Source organism: Bufo bufo, chromosome 11 (genome assembly GCF_905171765.1).
Source record: "Bufo bufo chromosome 11, aBufBuf1.1, whole genome shotgun sequence".
NCBI classification, from domain to species: Eukaryota; Metazoa; Chordata; class Amphibia; order Anura; family Bufonidae; genus Bufo; species Bufo bufo.
Genome location: NC_053399.1, coordinates 77,501,635 through 77,517,652, shown reverse-complemented (window position 1 = coordinate 77,517,652; position 16,018 = coordinate 77,501,635). Strand labels below are relative to the sequence as shown.

General features: G+C 45.1%; 1 protein-coding gene across 1 annotated transcript in view; it reads right to left on the bottom strand.

Moving 5' to 3' along the window:
* RMDN3 (regulator of microtubule dynamics 3) overlaps positions 1–16,018 on the bottom strand; it is a 76,480-nt gene that overhangs the window by 50,495 nt on the left and 9,967 nt on the right. The window contains exons 2-3 of the mRNA XM_040412248.1: positions 6,808–6,997; positions 6,564–6,729 (exon numbers count right to left, since the gene is read on the bottom strand). Of these exons, the coding sequence (XP_040268182.1) occupies positions 6,564–6,729; positions 6,808–6,988 (347 nt within the window). The 5' untranslated portion in view covers positions 6,989–6,997. The remainder of the gene's footprint in view (positions 1–6,563; positions 6,730–6,807; positions 6,998–16,018) is intronic.

The window sequence follows — 16,018 nt, the reverse complement described above, 5'->3', positions numbered from 1 at the left end:
GTATTTATAAGGTGGACAGGGGGGATACTTAGATGATTCTTATACACTTTATAAGACCTGTACTGTCATATATATACCTAAGTATGCTTTTTGGGCCTGTCAGTGTCCCTTTAATGTATAACTGTCGTATTATATATTTTTTTGAGTATTGGATTGTGGTGATTAATATCTCCTTGGTGGCCCTATTTCAACTTTTCACTGTGTATTCAATTACCCCTTCATTCCACATTTTTGTTCCCTGCACTGCCTACTTTTACCTGTGCTTAACCACCTCAGCCCCCAGTGCTTAAACACCCTGAAAGACCAGGCCACTTTTTACACTTCTGACCTACACTACTTTCACCGTTTATTGCTCGGTCATGCAACTTACCACCCAAATGAATTTTACCTCCTTTTCTTCTCACTAATAGAGCTTTCATTTGGTGGTATTTCATTGCTGCTGACATTTTTACTTTTTTTGTTATTAATCGAAATTTAACGATTTTTTTGCAAAAAAATGACATTTTTCACTTTCAGTTGTAAAATTTTGCAAAAAAAACGACATCCATATAGAAATTTTGCTCTAAATTTATTGTTCTACATGTCTTTGATAAAAAAAAAATGTTTGGGTAAAAAAAAAATGGTTTGGGTAAAAGTTATAGCGTTTACAAACTATGGTACAAAAATGTGAATTTCCGCTTTTTGAAGCAGCTCTGACTTTCTGAGCACCTGTCATGTTTCCTGAGGTTCTACAATGGCCAGACAGTACAAACACCCCACAAATGACCCCATTTCGGAAAGTACACACCCTAAGGTATTCGCTGATGGGCATAGTGAGTTCATAGAACTTTTTATTTTTTGTCACAAGTTAGCGGAAAATGATGATTTTTTTCTTTTTTTTTTTTTTTCTTACAAAGTCTCATATTCCACTAACTTGTGACAAAAAATAAAAACTTCCATGAACTCACTATGCCCATCACGAAATACCTTGGGGTCTCTTCTTTCCAAAATGGGGTCACTTGTGGGGTAGTTATACTGCCCTGGCATTCTAGGGGCCCAAATGTGTGGTAAGGAGTTTGAAATCAAATTCTGTAAAAAAAAAAATGACGAGTGAAATCCGAAAGGTGCTCTTTGGAATATGGGCCCCTTTGCCCACCTAGGCTGCAAAAAAGTGTCACACATCTGGTATCTCTGTACTCAGGAGAAGGTGGGGAATGTGTTTTGGGGTGTCATTTTACATATACCCATGCTGGGTGAGAGAAATATCTTGGCAAAAGACAACTTTTCCCATTTTTTTATACAAAGTTGGCATTTGACCAAGATATTTCTCTCACCCAGCATGGGTATATGTAAAAAGACACCCCAAAACACATTCCTCAACTTCTCCTGAATACAGAGATACCAGATGTGTGACACTTTTTTGCAGCCTAGGTGGGCAAAGGGGCCCATATTCCAAACAGCACCTTTCGGATTTCACAGGTCATTTTTTACAGAATTTGATTTCAAACTCCTTACCACACATTTGGGCCCCTAGAATGCCAGGGCAGTATAACTACCCCACAAGTGACCCCATTTTGGAAAGAAGACACCCCAAGGTATTCCGTGAGGGGCATGGCGAGTTCCTAGAATTTTTTATTTTTTGTCGCAAGTTAGTGGAAAATGCTGATTTATTTATTTATTTATTTTTTTCATACAAAGTCTCATATTCCACTAACTTATGACAAAAAATAAAAACTTCCATGAACTCACTATGCCCATCAGCGAATACCTTGGGGTCTCTTCTTTCCAAAATGGGGTCACTTGTGGGGTAGTTATACTGCCCTGGCATTTTCCAGGGGCCCTAATGTGTGGTAAGTAGGTAAATGACCAGTGAAATCCGAAAGGTGCTCTTTGGAATGTGGGCCCCTTTGCCCACCTAGGCTGCAAAAAAGTGTCACACATCTGGTATCGCCGTATTCAGGAGAAGTTGGGGAATGTGTTTTGGGGTGTCTTTTTACATATACCCATGCTGGGTGAGAGAAATATCTTGGCAAAAGACAACTTTTTCCATTTTTTTAGACAAAGTTGGCATTTGACCAAGATATTTATCTCACCCAGCATGGGTATATGTAAAATGACACCCCAAAACACATTGCCCAACTTCTCCTGAGTACGGCGATACCAGATGTGTGACACTTTTTTGCAGCCTAGATGCGCAAAGGGGCCCAAATTCCTTTTAGGAGGGCATTTTTAGACATTTGGATACCAGACTTCTTCTCACGCTTTGGGGCCCCTAGAATGCCAGGGCAGTATAAATACCCCACATGTGACCCCATTTTGGAAAGAAGACACCCCAAGGTATTCAATGAGGGGCATGGCGAGTTCATAGAAATTATTTTTTTTTGGCACAAGTTAGCGGAAATTGATATTTTTTATTTTTTTCTCACAAAGTCTCCCGTTCCGCTAACTTGGGACAAAAATTTCAATCTTTCATGGACTCAATATGCCCCTCAGCGAATACCTGGGGTGTCTTCTTTCCGAAATGGGGTCACATGTGGGGTATTTATACTGCCCTGGCATTCTAGGGGCCCTAAAGCGTGAGAAGAAGTCTGGAATATAAATGTCTAAAAAATTTTACGCATTTGGATTCCGTGAGGGGTATGGTGAGTTCATGTGAGATTTTATTTTTTGTCACAAGTTAGTGGAATATGTGACTTTGTAAGAAAAAAAAAAAAATTCCGCTAACTTGGGCCAAAAAAAAGACTGAATGCAGCCTTACAGGGGGGGGGGGGGGGGGGGGGATCAATGACAGGGGGGTGATCAATGACAGGGGGGTGATCAGGGAGTCTATATGGGGTGATCACCTCCGTCATTGATCACTCCCCTGTAAGGCTGCATTCAGACGTCCGTATGATTTTTACGGATCCGATCAGTCTATCAGTGGATCCGTAAAAATCATGCGGACATCTGAATGGAGCTTTACAGGGGGGTGATCAATGACAGAGGGGTAATCAATGACAGGGGGGTGATCAGGGAGTCTATATGGGGTGATCACCTCCGTCATTGATCACTCCCCTGTAAGGCTGCATTCAGACGTCCGGATGATTTTTACGGATCCGATCAGTCTATCAGTGGATCCGTAAAAAATCATGCGGACATCTGAATGGAGCTTTACAGGGGGGTGATCAATGACAGAGGGGTAATCAATGACAGGGGGGTGATCAGGGAGTCTATATGGGGTGTTCACCACAGTCATTGATCACCCCCCTGTAAGGCTGCATTCAGACGTCCGTATGATTTTTACGGATCCGATCAGTCTATCAGTGGATCCGTAAAAATCATGCGGACATCTGAATGGAGCTTTACAGGGGGGTGATCAATGACAGAGGGGTAATCAATGACAGGGGGGTGATCAGGGAGTCTATATGGGGTGATCACCACAGTCATTGATCACGCCCCTGTAAGGCTGCATTCAGACGTCCGTATGATTTTTACGGATCCGATCAGTCTATCAGTGGATCCGTAAAAATCATGCGGACATCTGAATGGAGCTTTACAGGGGGGTGATCAATGACAGAGGGGTAATCAATGACAGGGGGGTGATCAGGGAGTCTATATGGGGTGTTCACCACAGTCATTGATCACCCCCCTGTAAGGCTGCATTCAGACGTCCGTATGATTTTTACGGATCCGATCAGTCTATCAGTGGATCCGTAAAAATCATGCGGACATCTGAATGGAGCTTTACAGGGGGGTGATCAATGACAGAGGGGTAATCAATGACAGGGGGGTGATCAGGGAGTCTATATGGGGTGATCACCACAGTCATTGATCACCCCCCTGTAAGGCTGCATTCAGACGTCCGTATGATTTTTACGGATCCGATCAGTCTATCAGTGGATCCGTAAAAATCATGCGGACATCTGAATGGAGCTTTACAGGGGGGTGATCAATGACAGGGGTGTAATCAATGACAGGGGGGTGATCAGGGAGTCTATATGGGGTGATCACCACAGTCATTGATCACTCCCCTGTAAGGCTGCATTCAGACGTCCGTATGATTTTTACGGATCCGATCAGTCTATCAGTGGATCCGTAAAAATCATGCGGACATCTGAATGGAGCTTTACAGGGGGGTGATCAATGACAGGGGGGTAATCAATGACAGGGGGGTGATCAGGGAGTCTATATGGGGTGATCAGGGGTGATCAAGGGCTAATAAGGGGTTAATAAGTGACAGGGGGGGGGGTGTAGTGTAGTGGTGCTTGGTGCAACATATTACTGAGCTGCCTGTGTCCTCTGGTGGTCGATCCAAACAAAGGGGACCACCAGAGGACCAGGTAGCAGGTATATTAGACGCTGTTATCAAAACAGCGTCTAATATACCTGTTAGGGGTTAAAAAAATCACATCTCCAGCCTGCCAGCGAACGATCGCCGCTGGCAGGCTGGAGATCCACTCGCTTACCTTCCGATCCTGTGAACGCGCGCGCCTGTGTGCGCGCGTTCACAGGAAATCTCGCGTCTCGCGAGAGGACGCACCGGCGCGTCCACCCAGAACAACAGGACCGCCGCAAAGACGCAATCCTGCGTACGGCGGTCCTGAGGAGGTTAAAATAGGGTTGCTAGGCATGGTCCGGAGGACGCAGAAGGTCAGATTACCGACATCCAGGGACTGTAAGTAAATGATTAAAGCCAGGTCCTCCCCAGCAGCTGATAACAGTGCCTGGGCTGTGTGCACTTCTCCCTGTCCCTGCACTTGGCAGACGCTCCCTCACTCAGCAGAGCTGGAGGATGCAGAGTGGAAGCAGCGCAGAGTAGGGAAGGGAGATCTGCCATCTGCTCAGTGTATAAATGAGAGCAACAAGTGGTAAGAGGACCCCTTTGTGCTGCAGGAGATTAACCCTTTAGGGGGGAGGGCTCTGGTTACTGACACTTTTGGGGGGCTATTGTTACTGGCTAGTGAGGGCAGGCGGGATTAGCCTCAGGGTGAGGGCAGTGGCGGCCATCATAACTGATTAGTGAAATTGCAGTTTTATGCAGACTGGTTGCTAAGAGCTGAATCTTATTAAATATGGGGTAAGTCAGTCTGATAGTAACTGATTCTGGAATATCATGTTATTAGTAACTACATATATGAAAATTGAAATTATCCAGTTATCCTTTAATGTAACAAATTCCCCGATCTCAACTGGGGGAGGTTGTTGCTGGGTGGCAGCATGCAGCTCCCGTATTTTCACCACTCAAATGCTGTGATCACTTTTGACCATGGCATCTGAGGGGCTAAATGTCTGCGATCACCGCTATCACCGATTGTAGACATTAGCTCTGGGCCTCTGCTGTGTAATACAGCAGAAACCTAAATGTCTGCGATCACCGCTATCACCGATTGTAGATATTAGCTCTGGGCCTCTGCTGTGTAATACAGCAGAAACCTAAATGTCTGCGATCACCGCTATCACCGATTGTAGATATTAGCTCTGGGCCTCTGCTGTGTAATACAGCAGAAACCTAAATGTCTGCGATCACCGCTATCACCGATTGTAGATATTAGCTCTGGGCCTCTGCTGTGTAATACAGCAGAAACCTAAATGTCTGCGATCACCGCTATCACCGATTGTAGATATTAGCTCTGGGCCTCTGCTGTGTAATACAGCAGAAACCTAAATGTCTGCGATCACCGCTATCACCGATTGTAGACATTAGCTCCGGGCCTCTCCTGTGTAATACAGCAGAAACCTAAATGTCTGCGATCACCGCTATCACCGATTGTAGACATTAGCTCTGGGCCTTTGCTGTATAATACAGCAGAAACCTAAATGTCTGCAATCACTGCTATCACCGATCGTAGACATTAGCTCCAGGCCTTTGCTGTATAATACAGCAGAAACCTAAATGTCTGCAATCACTGCTATCACCAATTGTAGACATTAGCTCCGGGCCTTTGCTGTATAATACAGCAGAAACCTAAATGTCTGCGATCACCGCTATCACCGATCGTAGACATTAGCTATGGGCCTCTGCTGTGTAATACAGCAGAAACCTAAATGTCTGCGATCACTGCTATCACTGATCGTAGACATTAGCTCCGGGCCTTTGCTGTATAATACAGCAGAAACCTAAATGTCTGCAATTACCACTATCACCGATCGTAGACATTAGCTCCGGACCTCTGCTGTGTACCTGGCAGCTATAGCGCCCAATGCACTCACAAGAGGACGCCGTATTTGAAGACTGGACTTCAGTGGTACATGTACAGCGGAGTTAGGATGCACTGTGGACACTGCAGAGGACACGTAGTGTTACACTCCTGCTGTGCAATGTAATACCTGGAGGCTCAAGTCCACCAGAGCAAGAGCCGGCACTCATTAGTCTTTCAATTTCCTGATTGTAAGGAGGTAAGTCACTGGCACACCATCGATATACCAATGCATGCCATGCAGCAGCAGAGCGTCCGGTGATATTTCACTTTTATTAGGATCTGGACTATTTGCTGATGTGTGCCATAATGTTTTATTTAAACGAGAAGTTATTCCACATAATACAACTATAATCCTAAAGATGGCAGAAGTGACTGTATGAAATCACCGTTCTAACATGTACCCACCGGACTTCTCCAACAATATCGTCAGCCAGGCCATGAAGAATGCTCCGCAGTGACTCAATCTCCTGCCGCAGCTCTGTAATGCTGCCAAGGACATGGTCCAGGCGGCTCAATAAATCTGACTGCTCGCTGCGTGACGCGGCTCCAATATCCGTGTTTGCTGACAGCGCTGAAATAAAACACACCACTGTATTATTTTCATGCGGCCTTAGGCACCGAATGTGACGACTTGCAGAATACGACAAACCTTGTGAATAGCTTGCTGTTAAAGTACCATCCCCGGTCACGCGTACATGATGTCCATTTTGCTTTGGCGCTCGCTTATTATTTTGGCGACGCTGCCGTTGAACCACGTATACTATTATTCCAGCCGCCACTCCAGCTGCCAGGCCAAAGGCGACCTGATGTGAAAGGGGAAATTTAGACATGACGCTTTCCTGGAAAACAAACACATTGCAATTGGGATAAATCAATTTGCTCCTGATAGATTTTACTCTTAGGTGGTTTTTAAAGTGGTTGTGTCATCTCACGAGGATCCCACCTCTGGGACCCGCAACTATCTCCAGAACGGGCCCCAGAAAGTGAGGGAGAGTGCACCACGCATACATAGGGTGCTCTCTATTCATTTCTATGGGAGTTCCAAAAATGGCAGAGCGCCAAAGCCCCATAGAAATGAATGGAGAGCGCACCGTTCCATTCACTTCTATTAGTGATAGCCAAGCCAGCGTTTGCCTATTTTCGGCAGTCCCATAAAAATGAATGGCGAGAGGTTTTGCGTGCATGGCTTCTCTCCGCTCACTTTGGGGGGCCCCATAGGAGAGACCCGCACCTACTGTATCTGACATTGGTAGCACATCAATATCTAAGATCAGACAACCCATTTACAGTAATTCAGAAACCTATTCGCTTACCGCTTAAGATGGAAAAGTACGTAACTATACAATAGGGTTGTTTCGGGTATTGAATTTTCGATATTCAATCGACCTCCATACCAGGATTTGCCTTTTTTCGATACTAGGCTTCGCTAGTATCAGAGAACAATGAGCGCGCTGCTGTCAGCGCTCTCCGTGTTCTCCTCAGCAGCACAGGGGAGAAGGAAGCAGTCTCTCCTCCCCCTGTGCCGCTGCTGCCACCAATGAGGAGAGGGGGGCGGGCGCACTGCGCCACCAATGAGGAGAGAGGGGCGGGCGCATGCGCCACCAATGAAAGTAAATGTTTAAAGAGGACCTTTCAGCGGGCAAAAATTTCTGAACTAAGTATCATGATACAGTATGTAGAGCGGCGCCCGGGGATCTGACTGCACTTACTATTATCCCTGGGCGCCGCTCCGTTCTCCCGCTATGTCCTCCGGTATGTTCGGTCACTTGGTTATAGTAGGCGGAGACTTAGGGGACTTGGTTATAGTAGGCGGAGTCTGCCCTTGTTCTGCTGGGCGTCTCCTTCTCCTAGGCTGTAGCGCTGGCCAATCGCAGCGCAGTGCTCACAGCCTGGGAGAAGGAAACGCCCAGGAGAACAAGGGCAGTCTCCGCCCAGTATAACCAAGTGACCGAACATACCGGAGGACATAGCGGGAGAACGGAGCGGCGCCCAGGGATAATAGTAAGTGCAGGGAGATCCCTGGGCGCCGCTGTACAGATAATGATACTTAGTTCACATTTTTTTTGCCAGATGAAAGGTCCTCCTTAACCCCTTAAGGACATAGGACGTACCGGTACGCCCTATTTCCCGAGTCCTTAAGGACACAGGACGTACCGGTACGTCCTGACTTAAAATCGGCATTCCGGCGCCGCGGGGGTTAATCGGAACGGGATGCCGGCTGAAATCATTCAGCCGGCATCCCGTAACAATGCAGGGGGGGGTCATTTGACCCCCCCGTATCGACGATCGCAGAAAACCGCAGGTCAATTCAGACCTGCGGTTTTCTGCGTTTCCGGTCCATTCGGGTGTCCTGTGACCCGATGAACCGGAAAAAGACTGCGATCGGTGGCGTAATTATACACCACCTATCGCAGTCCGAGGATTTGGAGAGGCGTTGCTGGCCCTGGTGCTGAACGCCGCTGTCCAGGGTGCTGATTGGAGCAGGGGAGAGAGGCGCGAGATTCAAACTTCCTGCGCTCCTCTCTCCCCTCCTCTTCCTGTCCAGCACCCTGACCGTGCAGCACCGTTCGGCACCAGCTCCTGCGTCCCCCTAATCGCCATCCATCACCCTCCTGCACCCATCGCCACCCAGGTAGGTTAGGGTCAGTGAGGGAGAGGCACCGTTAGGCAGGGAAAGAAGGGAAAAGTTAGAAAAAAAAAAAAAGTTCTTTTATTTCAAAACTTTTTTTGATCCATCAAAGGGATCCTGTGGCCCACCCTAGTACGAGCCGCCCTGGGGTTCGTACTGGTTTCCCGGCCCACCAAATAAGTCCACCGGAGCCCCCTGCCGATGAACTTAGTTGGTGTCCCCCAGTGGACTTTGAGCCTGAGATTCCGGATTTTGCTGGCAATCCTGGAATCCAGATTCCCACAGTGGGGTTTACTGAAATTGACTATTTTAGTTTTTTTTTCAGTAACCCACTGGTGAATCTGATGGTGGAGCAGACGAATCTGTACGCCCAACAGTTCGTCGCTCAAAACCCAGGCTCATTTTTGGCTAGACCCGGTGGCTGGACGCCGGTCAGTGCAGCCGAGATGAGGACATTTTGGGGCCTCGTGCTGCATATGGGTCTAGTCCAAAAACCCAGTGTCAGGCAATACTGGAGTGGGGACGTCCTATACCAGACCCCACTGTACAGTATGGTCATGACACGCTCCCGGTTTGAGGCCGTCCGGAAATGTCTGCATTATTCCGATAATGCAGCATGTCCACCCCGAGGTGATCCTGCCTATGACCGGCTGTATAAGATACGGCCGGTCATCGATCACTTTGGGGCCAAATTCATGGAGGCCTACGTACCTGGAAGGGAGGTCGCGGTTGATGAGTCTCTCGTTGCGTTCAAGGGGAGACTCAGTTTCCGCCAATACATTCCCACAAAGCGGGCGAGGTATGGCGTGAAGCTATACAAAATTTGTGAGAGTACCTCAGGGTACACTTACAAATTTCGTGTGTACGAGGGGCGAGATTCCCGTATTCAACCCCCAGAATGTCCCCCCACTCTGGGTGTTACCGGGAAACTCGTGTGGGACCTTATGTACCCACTGCTGGATAACGGTTACCACTTGTACGTGGACAACTTTTATACCAGTATCCCCTTGTTCAGGTCCCTTGCCGCCAGATCCACGTTCGCTTGTGGGACCGTGCGGAAAAATCAACGCGGCCTCCCTGCCTACCCCCTCCAGGTACCTATCCCCAGGGGTGAGACCTGTGCCCTTACCAGTGGAAACCTGTTGCTGGTCAGGTATAAGGACAAGAGGGATGTCCTTATGCTGTCCACAATCCACAGTAACAGCACCACCCCAGTCCCTGTGCGAGGTACAGCGGCAACGGTCCTCAAGCCCGATTGTATCGTCGACTACAATCGGTATATGGGAGGAGTTGATCTCTCTGATCAAGTCCTCAAGCCATATAACGCCATGCGCAAAACCCGGGCATGGTACAAAAAAGTTGCGGTCTACTTGGTACAGGTTGCCATGTACAACTCTTTTGTACTATCCCGAAGCGCTGGCAGCACAGGGACATTCCTCCAATTCTATGAGGCAGTCCTCAAGGACCTGATCTTTTCGGACCGGGAAAGAGCAGGCCGGAGTACCTCGGGAATTGGAGGCGCCCGGATCGTCCCTGGCCAACACTTTCCAGGTGTGGTCCCCCATACTGGAAAGAAGGGACGAACCCAAAAAAAGTGCAGAGTGTGTCGCAGGAGGGGGATACGGAAGGACACCACTACTCAATGTGACACTTGCCCCGATCATCCGGGCCTCTGCATTATCGATTGCTTCAGGGAGTATCACACTTCCATGGAGTACTAAATTTTTATAATCCCCAACAGTCCACTAGAGAACATAAAAAACTATGGCTCTCAGACTTTGGAGACACGGAAACATTTTTTTTTTCCCAAAAAAATATTAGTTTTAGTGCAGGCATCCTCAAACTGCGGCCCTCCAGATGTTGTAAAACTATAACTCCCAGCATGCCCAGACAACCTACAGCCATCAGCAGGGCATGGTGGGAATTGTAGTTTTACAACATCTGGAGGGCCGCAGTTTTTAGGATGCCTGCTTAGTGTCTCCAAAGTCTGAGAGCCATACATATTGGGCATCGTCGCGTGCGTAAAAGTCGTCGCTATAAAAATAACTTTTGCCCAAACGCCTCGGATGAACGGTGTTAAAAATATAAAATAAAAACGGTGCCAAAACACCCATTTTTGGGCAAAATTTCCATTTGAATCCTTTTTGCCGGTAATAAAGCTAGGGTTAACAGCCAAACAAAACTCAATATTTATGGCCCTGATTCTGTAGTTTGCAGAAACACCCCATATGTGGTCGTAAATGGCTATATAGCCGCACGGCAGGGCATAGAACGAAGGGAACTCCATATGGTTTCTGGAAGGCAGATTTTGATGGACAGTTTTTTTTTTGACACCATGTCCCATTAGAAGCCCCCCCTGATGTAGCCTAGACTAGAAACTCCAAAAAAGTGACCCCATCTAAGAAACTACACCCCTCAAGGTATTCAAAAGTTACTTTACAAACTACGTTAACCCTTTAGGTGTTCCACAAAACTAAATAGCGAATGTAGAAACAATTTTAGAATTTAATTTTTTTGTTACATTGCCTCAAAAAGAGTAATATAGAGCAACCAAAAATCTAATTTACCCCTAAAATAGTCCCAAAACAACAACCACCTTATCCCATAGTTTCCTAGATGGGGTCACTTTTATGGAGTTTCTACTCTAGGGGTGCATCAGGGGGCTTGAAAGGGTACATGGTGTCAATAAACCAGTCCAGCAAAATCTGCCTTCCAAAAACCATATGACATTCCCCTTCTTCTATGTCCTGCCGTTTAGCCAAACAGTAGTTTACGACCACATATGGGGTGTTTCTGCAAACTACAGAATCGGGGCAACCCATTTTGAGTGTTGTTTGGCAGTTAACCCTTGTTTTACTCCTGGAAAAAATGTATTATATTGGAAACTTTTCCAAAAAATAGAAATTTCAAAATTGTTTCTCCATCTGCCATTAACTCTTGTGGAACACCTAAAGGGTTAACAAAGTTTGTAAACCCAGTTTTGAATACCTTGAGGGGTGTACTTTCTTAGATGGAGTCACTTTTTTGAAATTTCTATTCTAGGGGTGCAACAGGGGGCTTCAAATGGGACATGGTATAAACAAAACCAGTCCTGCCAAATCTGCCTTCCAAAACCCATATGGCGTTCCCCTCCTTCTATGTGCTACCGTTCGGCCAAACAGTAGTTTACGACCACATATGGGGTGTTTTTGCAAACTACAGAATCAGGGCAACCCATTTTGAGTGTTGTTTGGCAGTTAACCCTTGTTTTACTCCTGGAAAAAATTGATTATATTGGAAAATTTTCCAAAAAATATAAATTTCAAAATTGTTTCTCCATCTGCCATTAACTCTTGTGGAACACCTAAAGGGTTAACAAAGTTTGTAAACCCAGTTTTGAATACCTTGAGGGGTGTACTTTCTTAGATGGAGTCACTTTTTTGAAATTTCTATTCTAGGGGTGCAACAGGGGGCTTCAAATGGGACATGGTATAAACAAAACCAGTCCTACCAAATCTGCCTTCCAAAACCCATATGGTGTTCCCCTCCTTCTATGTGCTACCGTTCGGCCAAACAGTAGTTTACGACCACATATGGGGTGTTTTTGCAAACTACAGAATCAGGGCAACCCATTTTGAGTGTTGTTTGGCAGTTAACCCTTGTTTTACTCCTGGAAAAAATTGATTATATTGGAAACTTTTCCAAAAAATAGAAATTTCAAAATTGTTTCTCCATCTGCCATTAACTCTTGTGGAACACCTAAAGGGTTAACAAAGTTTGTAAACCCAGTTTTGAATACCTTGAGGGGTGTACTTTCTTAGATGGAGTCACTTTTTTGAAATTTCTATTCTAGGGGTGCAACAGGGGGCTTCAAATGGGACATGGTATAAACAAAACCAGTCCTGCCAAATCTGCCTTCCAAAACCCATATGGTGTTCCCCTCCTTCTATGTGCTACCGTTCGGCCAAACAGTAGTTTACGACCACATATGGGGTGTTTTTGCAAACTACAGAATCAGGGCAACCCATTTTGAGTGTTGTTTGGCAGTTAACCCTTGTTTTACTCCTGGAAAAAATTGATTATATTGGAAACTTTTCCAAAAAATAGAAATTTCAAAATTGTTTCTCCATCTGCCATTAACTCTTGTGGAACACCTAAAGGGTTAACAAAGTTTGTAAACCCAGTTTTGAATACCTTGAGGGGTGTACTTTCTTAGATGGAGTCACTTTTTTGAAATTTCTATTCTAGGGGTGCAACAGGGGGCTTCAAATGGGACATGGTATAAACAAAACCAGTCCTGCCAAATCTGCCTTCCAAAACCCATATGGCGTTCCCCTCCTTCTATGTGCTACCGTTCGGCCAAACAGTAGTTTACGACCACATATGGGGTGTTTTTGCAAACTACAGAATCAGGGCAACCCATTTTGAGTGTTGTTTGGCAGTTAACCCTTGTTTTACTCCTGGAAAAAATTGATTATATTGGAAACTTTTCCAAAAAATAGAAATTTCAAAATTGTTTCTCCATCTGCCATTAACTCTTGTGGAACACCTAAAGGGTTAACAAAGTTTGTAAACCCAGTTTTGAATACCTTGAGGGGTGTACTTTCTTAGATGGAGTCACTTTTTTGAAATTTCTATTCTAGGGGTGCAACAGGGGGCTTCAAATGGGACATGGTATAAACAAAACCAGTCCTGCCAAATCTGCCTTCCAAAACCCATATGGCGTTCCCCTCCTTCTATGTGCTACCGTTCGGCCAAACAGTAGTTTACGACCACATATGGGGTGTTTTTGCAAACTACAGATTCAGGGCAACCCATTTTGAGTGTTGTTTGGCAGTTAACCCTTGTTTTACTCCTGGAAAAAATGTATTATATTGGAAACTTTTCCAAAAAATAGAAATTTCAAAATTGTTTCTCCATCTGCCATTAACTCTTGTGGAACACCTAAAGGGTTAACAAAGTTTGTAAACCCAGTTTTGAATACCTTGAGGGGTGTACTTTCTTAGATGGAGTCACTTTTTTGAAATTTCTATTCTAGGGGTGCAACAGGGGGCTTCAAATGGGACATGGTATAAACAAAACCAGTCCTGCCAAATCTGCCTTCCAAAACCCATATGGTGTTCCCCTCCTTCTATGTGCTACCGTTCGGCCAAACAGTAGTTTACGACCACATATGGGGTGTTTTTGCAAACTACAGAATCAGGGCAACCCATTTTGAGTGTTGTTTGGCAGTTAACCCTTGTTTTACTCCTGGAAAAAATTGATTATATTGGAAAATTTTCCAAAAAATAGAAATTTCAAAATTGTTTCTCCATCTGCCATTAACTCTTGTGGAAGACCTAAAGGGTTAATAAAGTTTGAAAAAACAGTTTTGAATACCTTGAGGGGTGTAGTTTCTAGAATGGGGTCATTTTTGGGAGGTTTCTATTATCTAAGCCTCACAAAGTGACTTCAAACCTGAACTGGTCCATAAAAAGTGGGATTTTGAAGATTTCTGAAAATTTCAAAATTTGCTTCTAAACTTCTAAGCCTTGTAACATCCCCAAAAAATAAAATATCATTCCCAAAACAATTCAAACATGAAGTAGACATATGGGGAATGTAAAATCATCATAATTTTTGGGGGTATTACTATGTATTACAGAAGTAGAGAAACTGAAAGTTTGAAATTTGCTAATTTTTCAAAATTTTTGGTAAAAATTGTATTTTTTTATGCAAAAAAATTAAATTTTTTGACCCAATTTTAGCAGTGACATGAAGTACAATATGTGACGAAAAAACAATCTCAGAACGGCCTGGGTAAGTCAAAGCGTTTTAAAGTTATGAGCACTTAAAGTGACACTGGTCAGATTTCCAAAAAATGGCCTGGTCCTTAAGGTGAAAATGAGCCCGGTCCTTAAGGGGTTAATACAAATCCCGGAAGTGGGTGCTGGCGGGGAGCTGCGATTAGCACCAGTTAACCTCTCAGGTGCCTCACCCGCCTCCTGTATTAAATGTTAATTATATTACCATTGGTGGAGCAATGCGCCCTCCCCCCCCCAGTATTAAAATCATTGGTGGCGCACTGCGCCCACTCTCCTCAACCCCCCAATATTAAAATCAATGGTGGCGCAGTGCACCCACTCACCTCAACCCCTCAATATTAAAATCATTGGTGGCGCAGTGCGCCCACTCTCCTCAACCCCCCAATATTAAAATCATTGGTGGCGCAGTGCGCCCACTCACCTCAACCCCCCCAATATTAAAATCATTGGTGGCGCAGTGCGCCCCCCCCAACCCCCCAGTATTAAAATCATTGGTGGCAGTGGCCACAGGGTCCCCTCGCCTCCCCCTCATTGGTGGCAGTGGAAGCTTCCGATCGGAGCCCCAGCAGTGTAATCCTGGGGCTCCGATCAGTTACCATGGCAGCCAGGACACTACTGAAGCCCTGGCTGCCATGTTCAGCTCCCTGCTGCTGTGTGCACAGAGCACAGGGCAGCAGGGAGTGTAAAGTGCTATTCACCCTAATAGATCTCTATCAGGGTGAATAGGAAAAGGGATGAAAAGATCCCAGGTTCTAGCCCCTGAGGGGGAAAATAGTTATTAAATAAACAGTAAAAAAAAACACACCAAAATATTAAGTATAAATCACCCCTTTCCAATTTTACATATAAAATATATAAACAATAAATAAATAAATAAACATATTACATATCGCCACATCGGAAAAGTCCAAACTATTAAAATATAAAAAAAAAAATGTCCTATGCGGTGAGCGCCGTAACAGAAAACAATAAAATAAAAACTACGCGATTCGCCATTTTTCGTTAAACACCTTGTACCCCCAAAAAATAGAATAGGACTGTTCGATTATGGGCCGGACGTTCCATAAAATGCGGAATGCACGCTGCTTTTTTGGCGTTTTATTTTTTTCGCGTGGTATCGAGTATCGCAATACTTTATGGTATCGAAACCCCACTATACAACATATTTTTTTCTTTCTTGGTTGTAGCTATTTCTACCACAAATCTGCTGTGTATGAACACATCCTAATAGGCAGAGGTTAACAGTGACCCCCCTGATGGGAATATTCCGGGTAGTCTCTAGTATTAAAACTGTTCATCTATCCATAGTGGTGTACGGTGCTAAAAGAGATCCTGAGAGATCCCTGAGGTTTCCGGGGACTCATTTAAAAAAAATTTAATTAAATTAAAAAAAAAGGGACAGAAAATGTTTAAAAAAAAAAAGCATTACTCACCTCCATCAGTTCCCT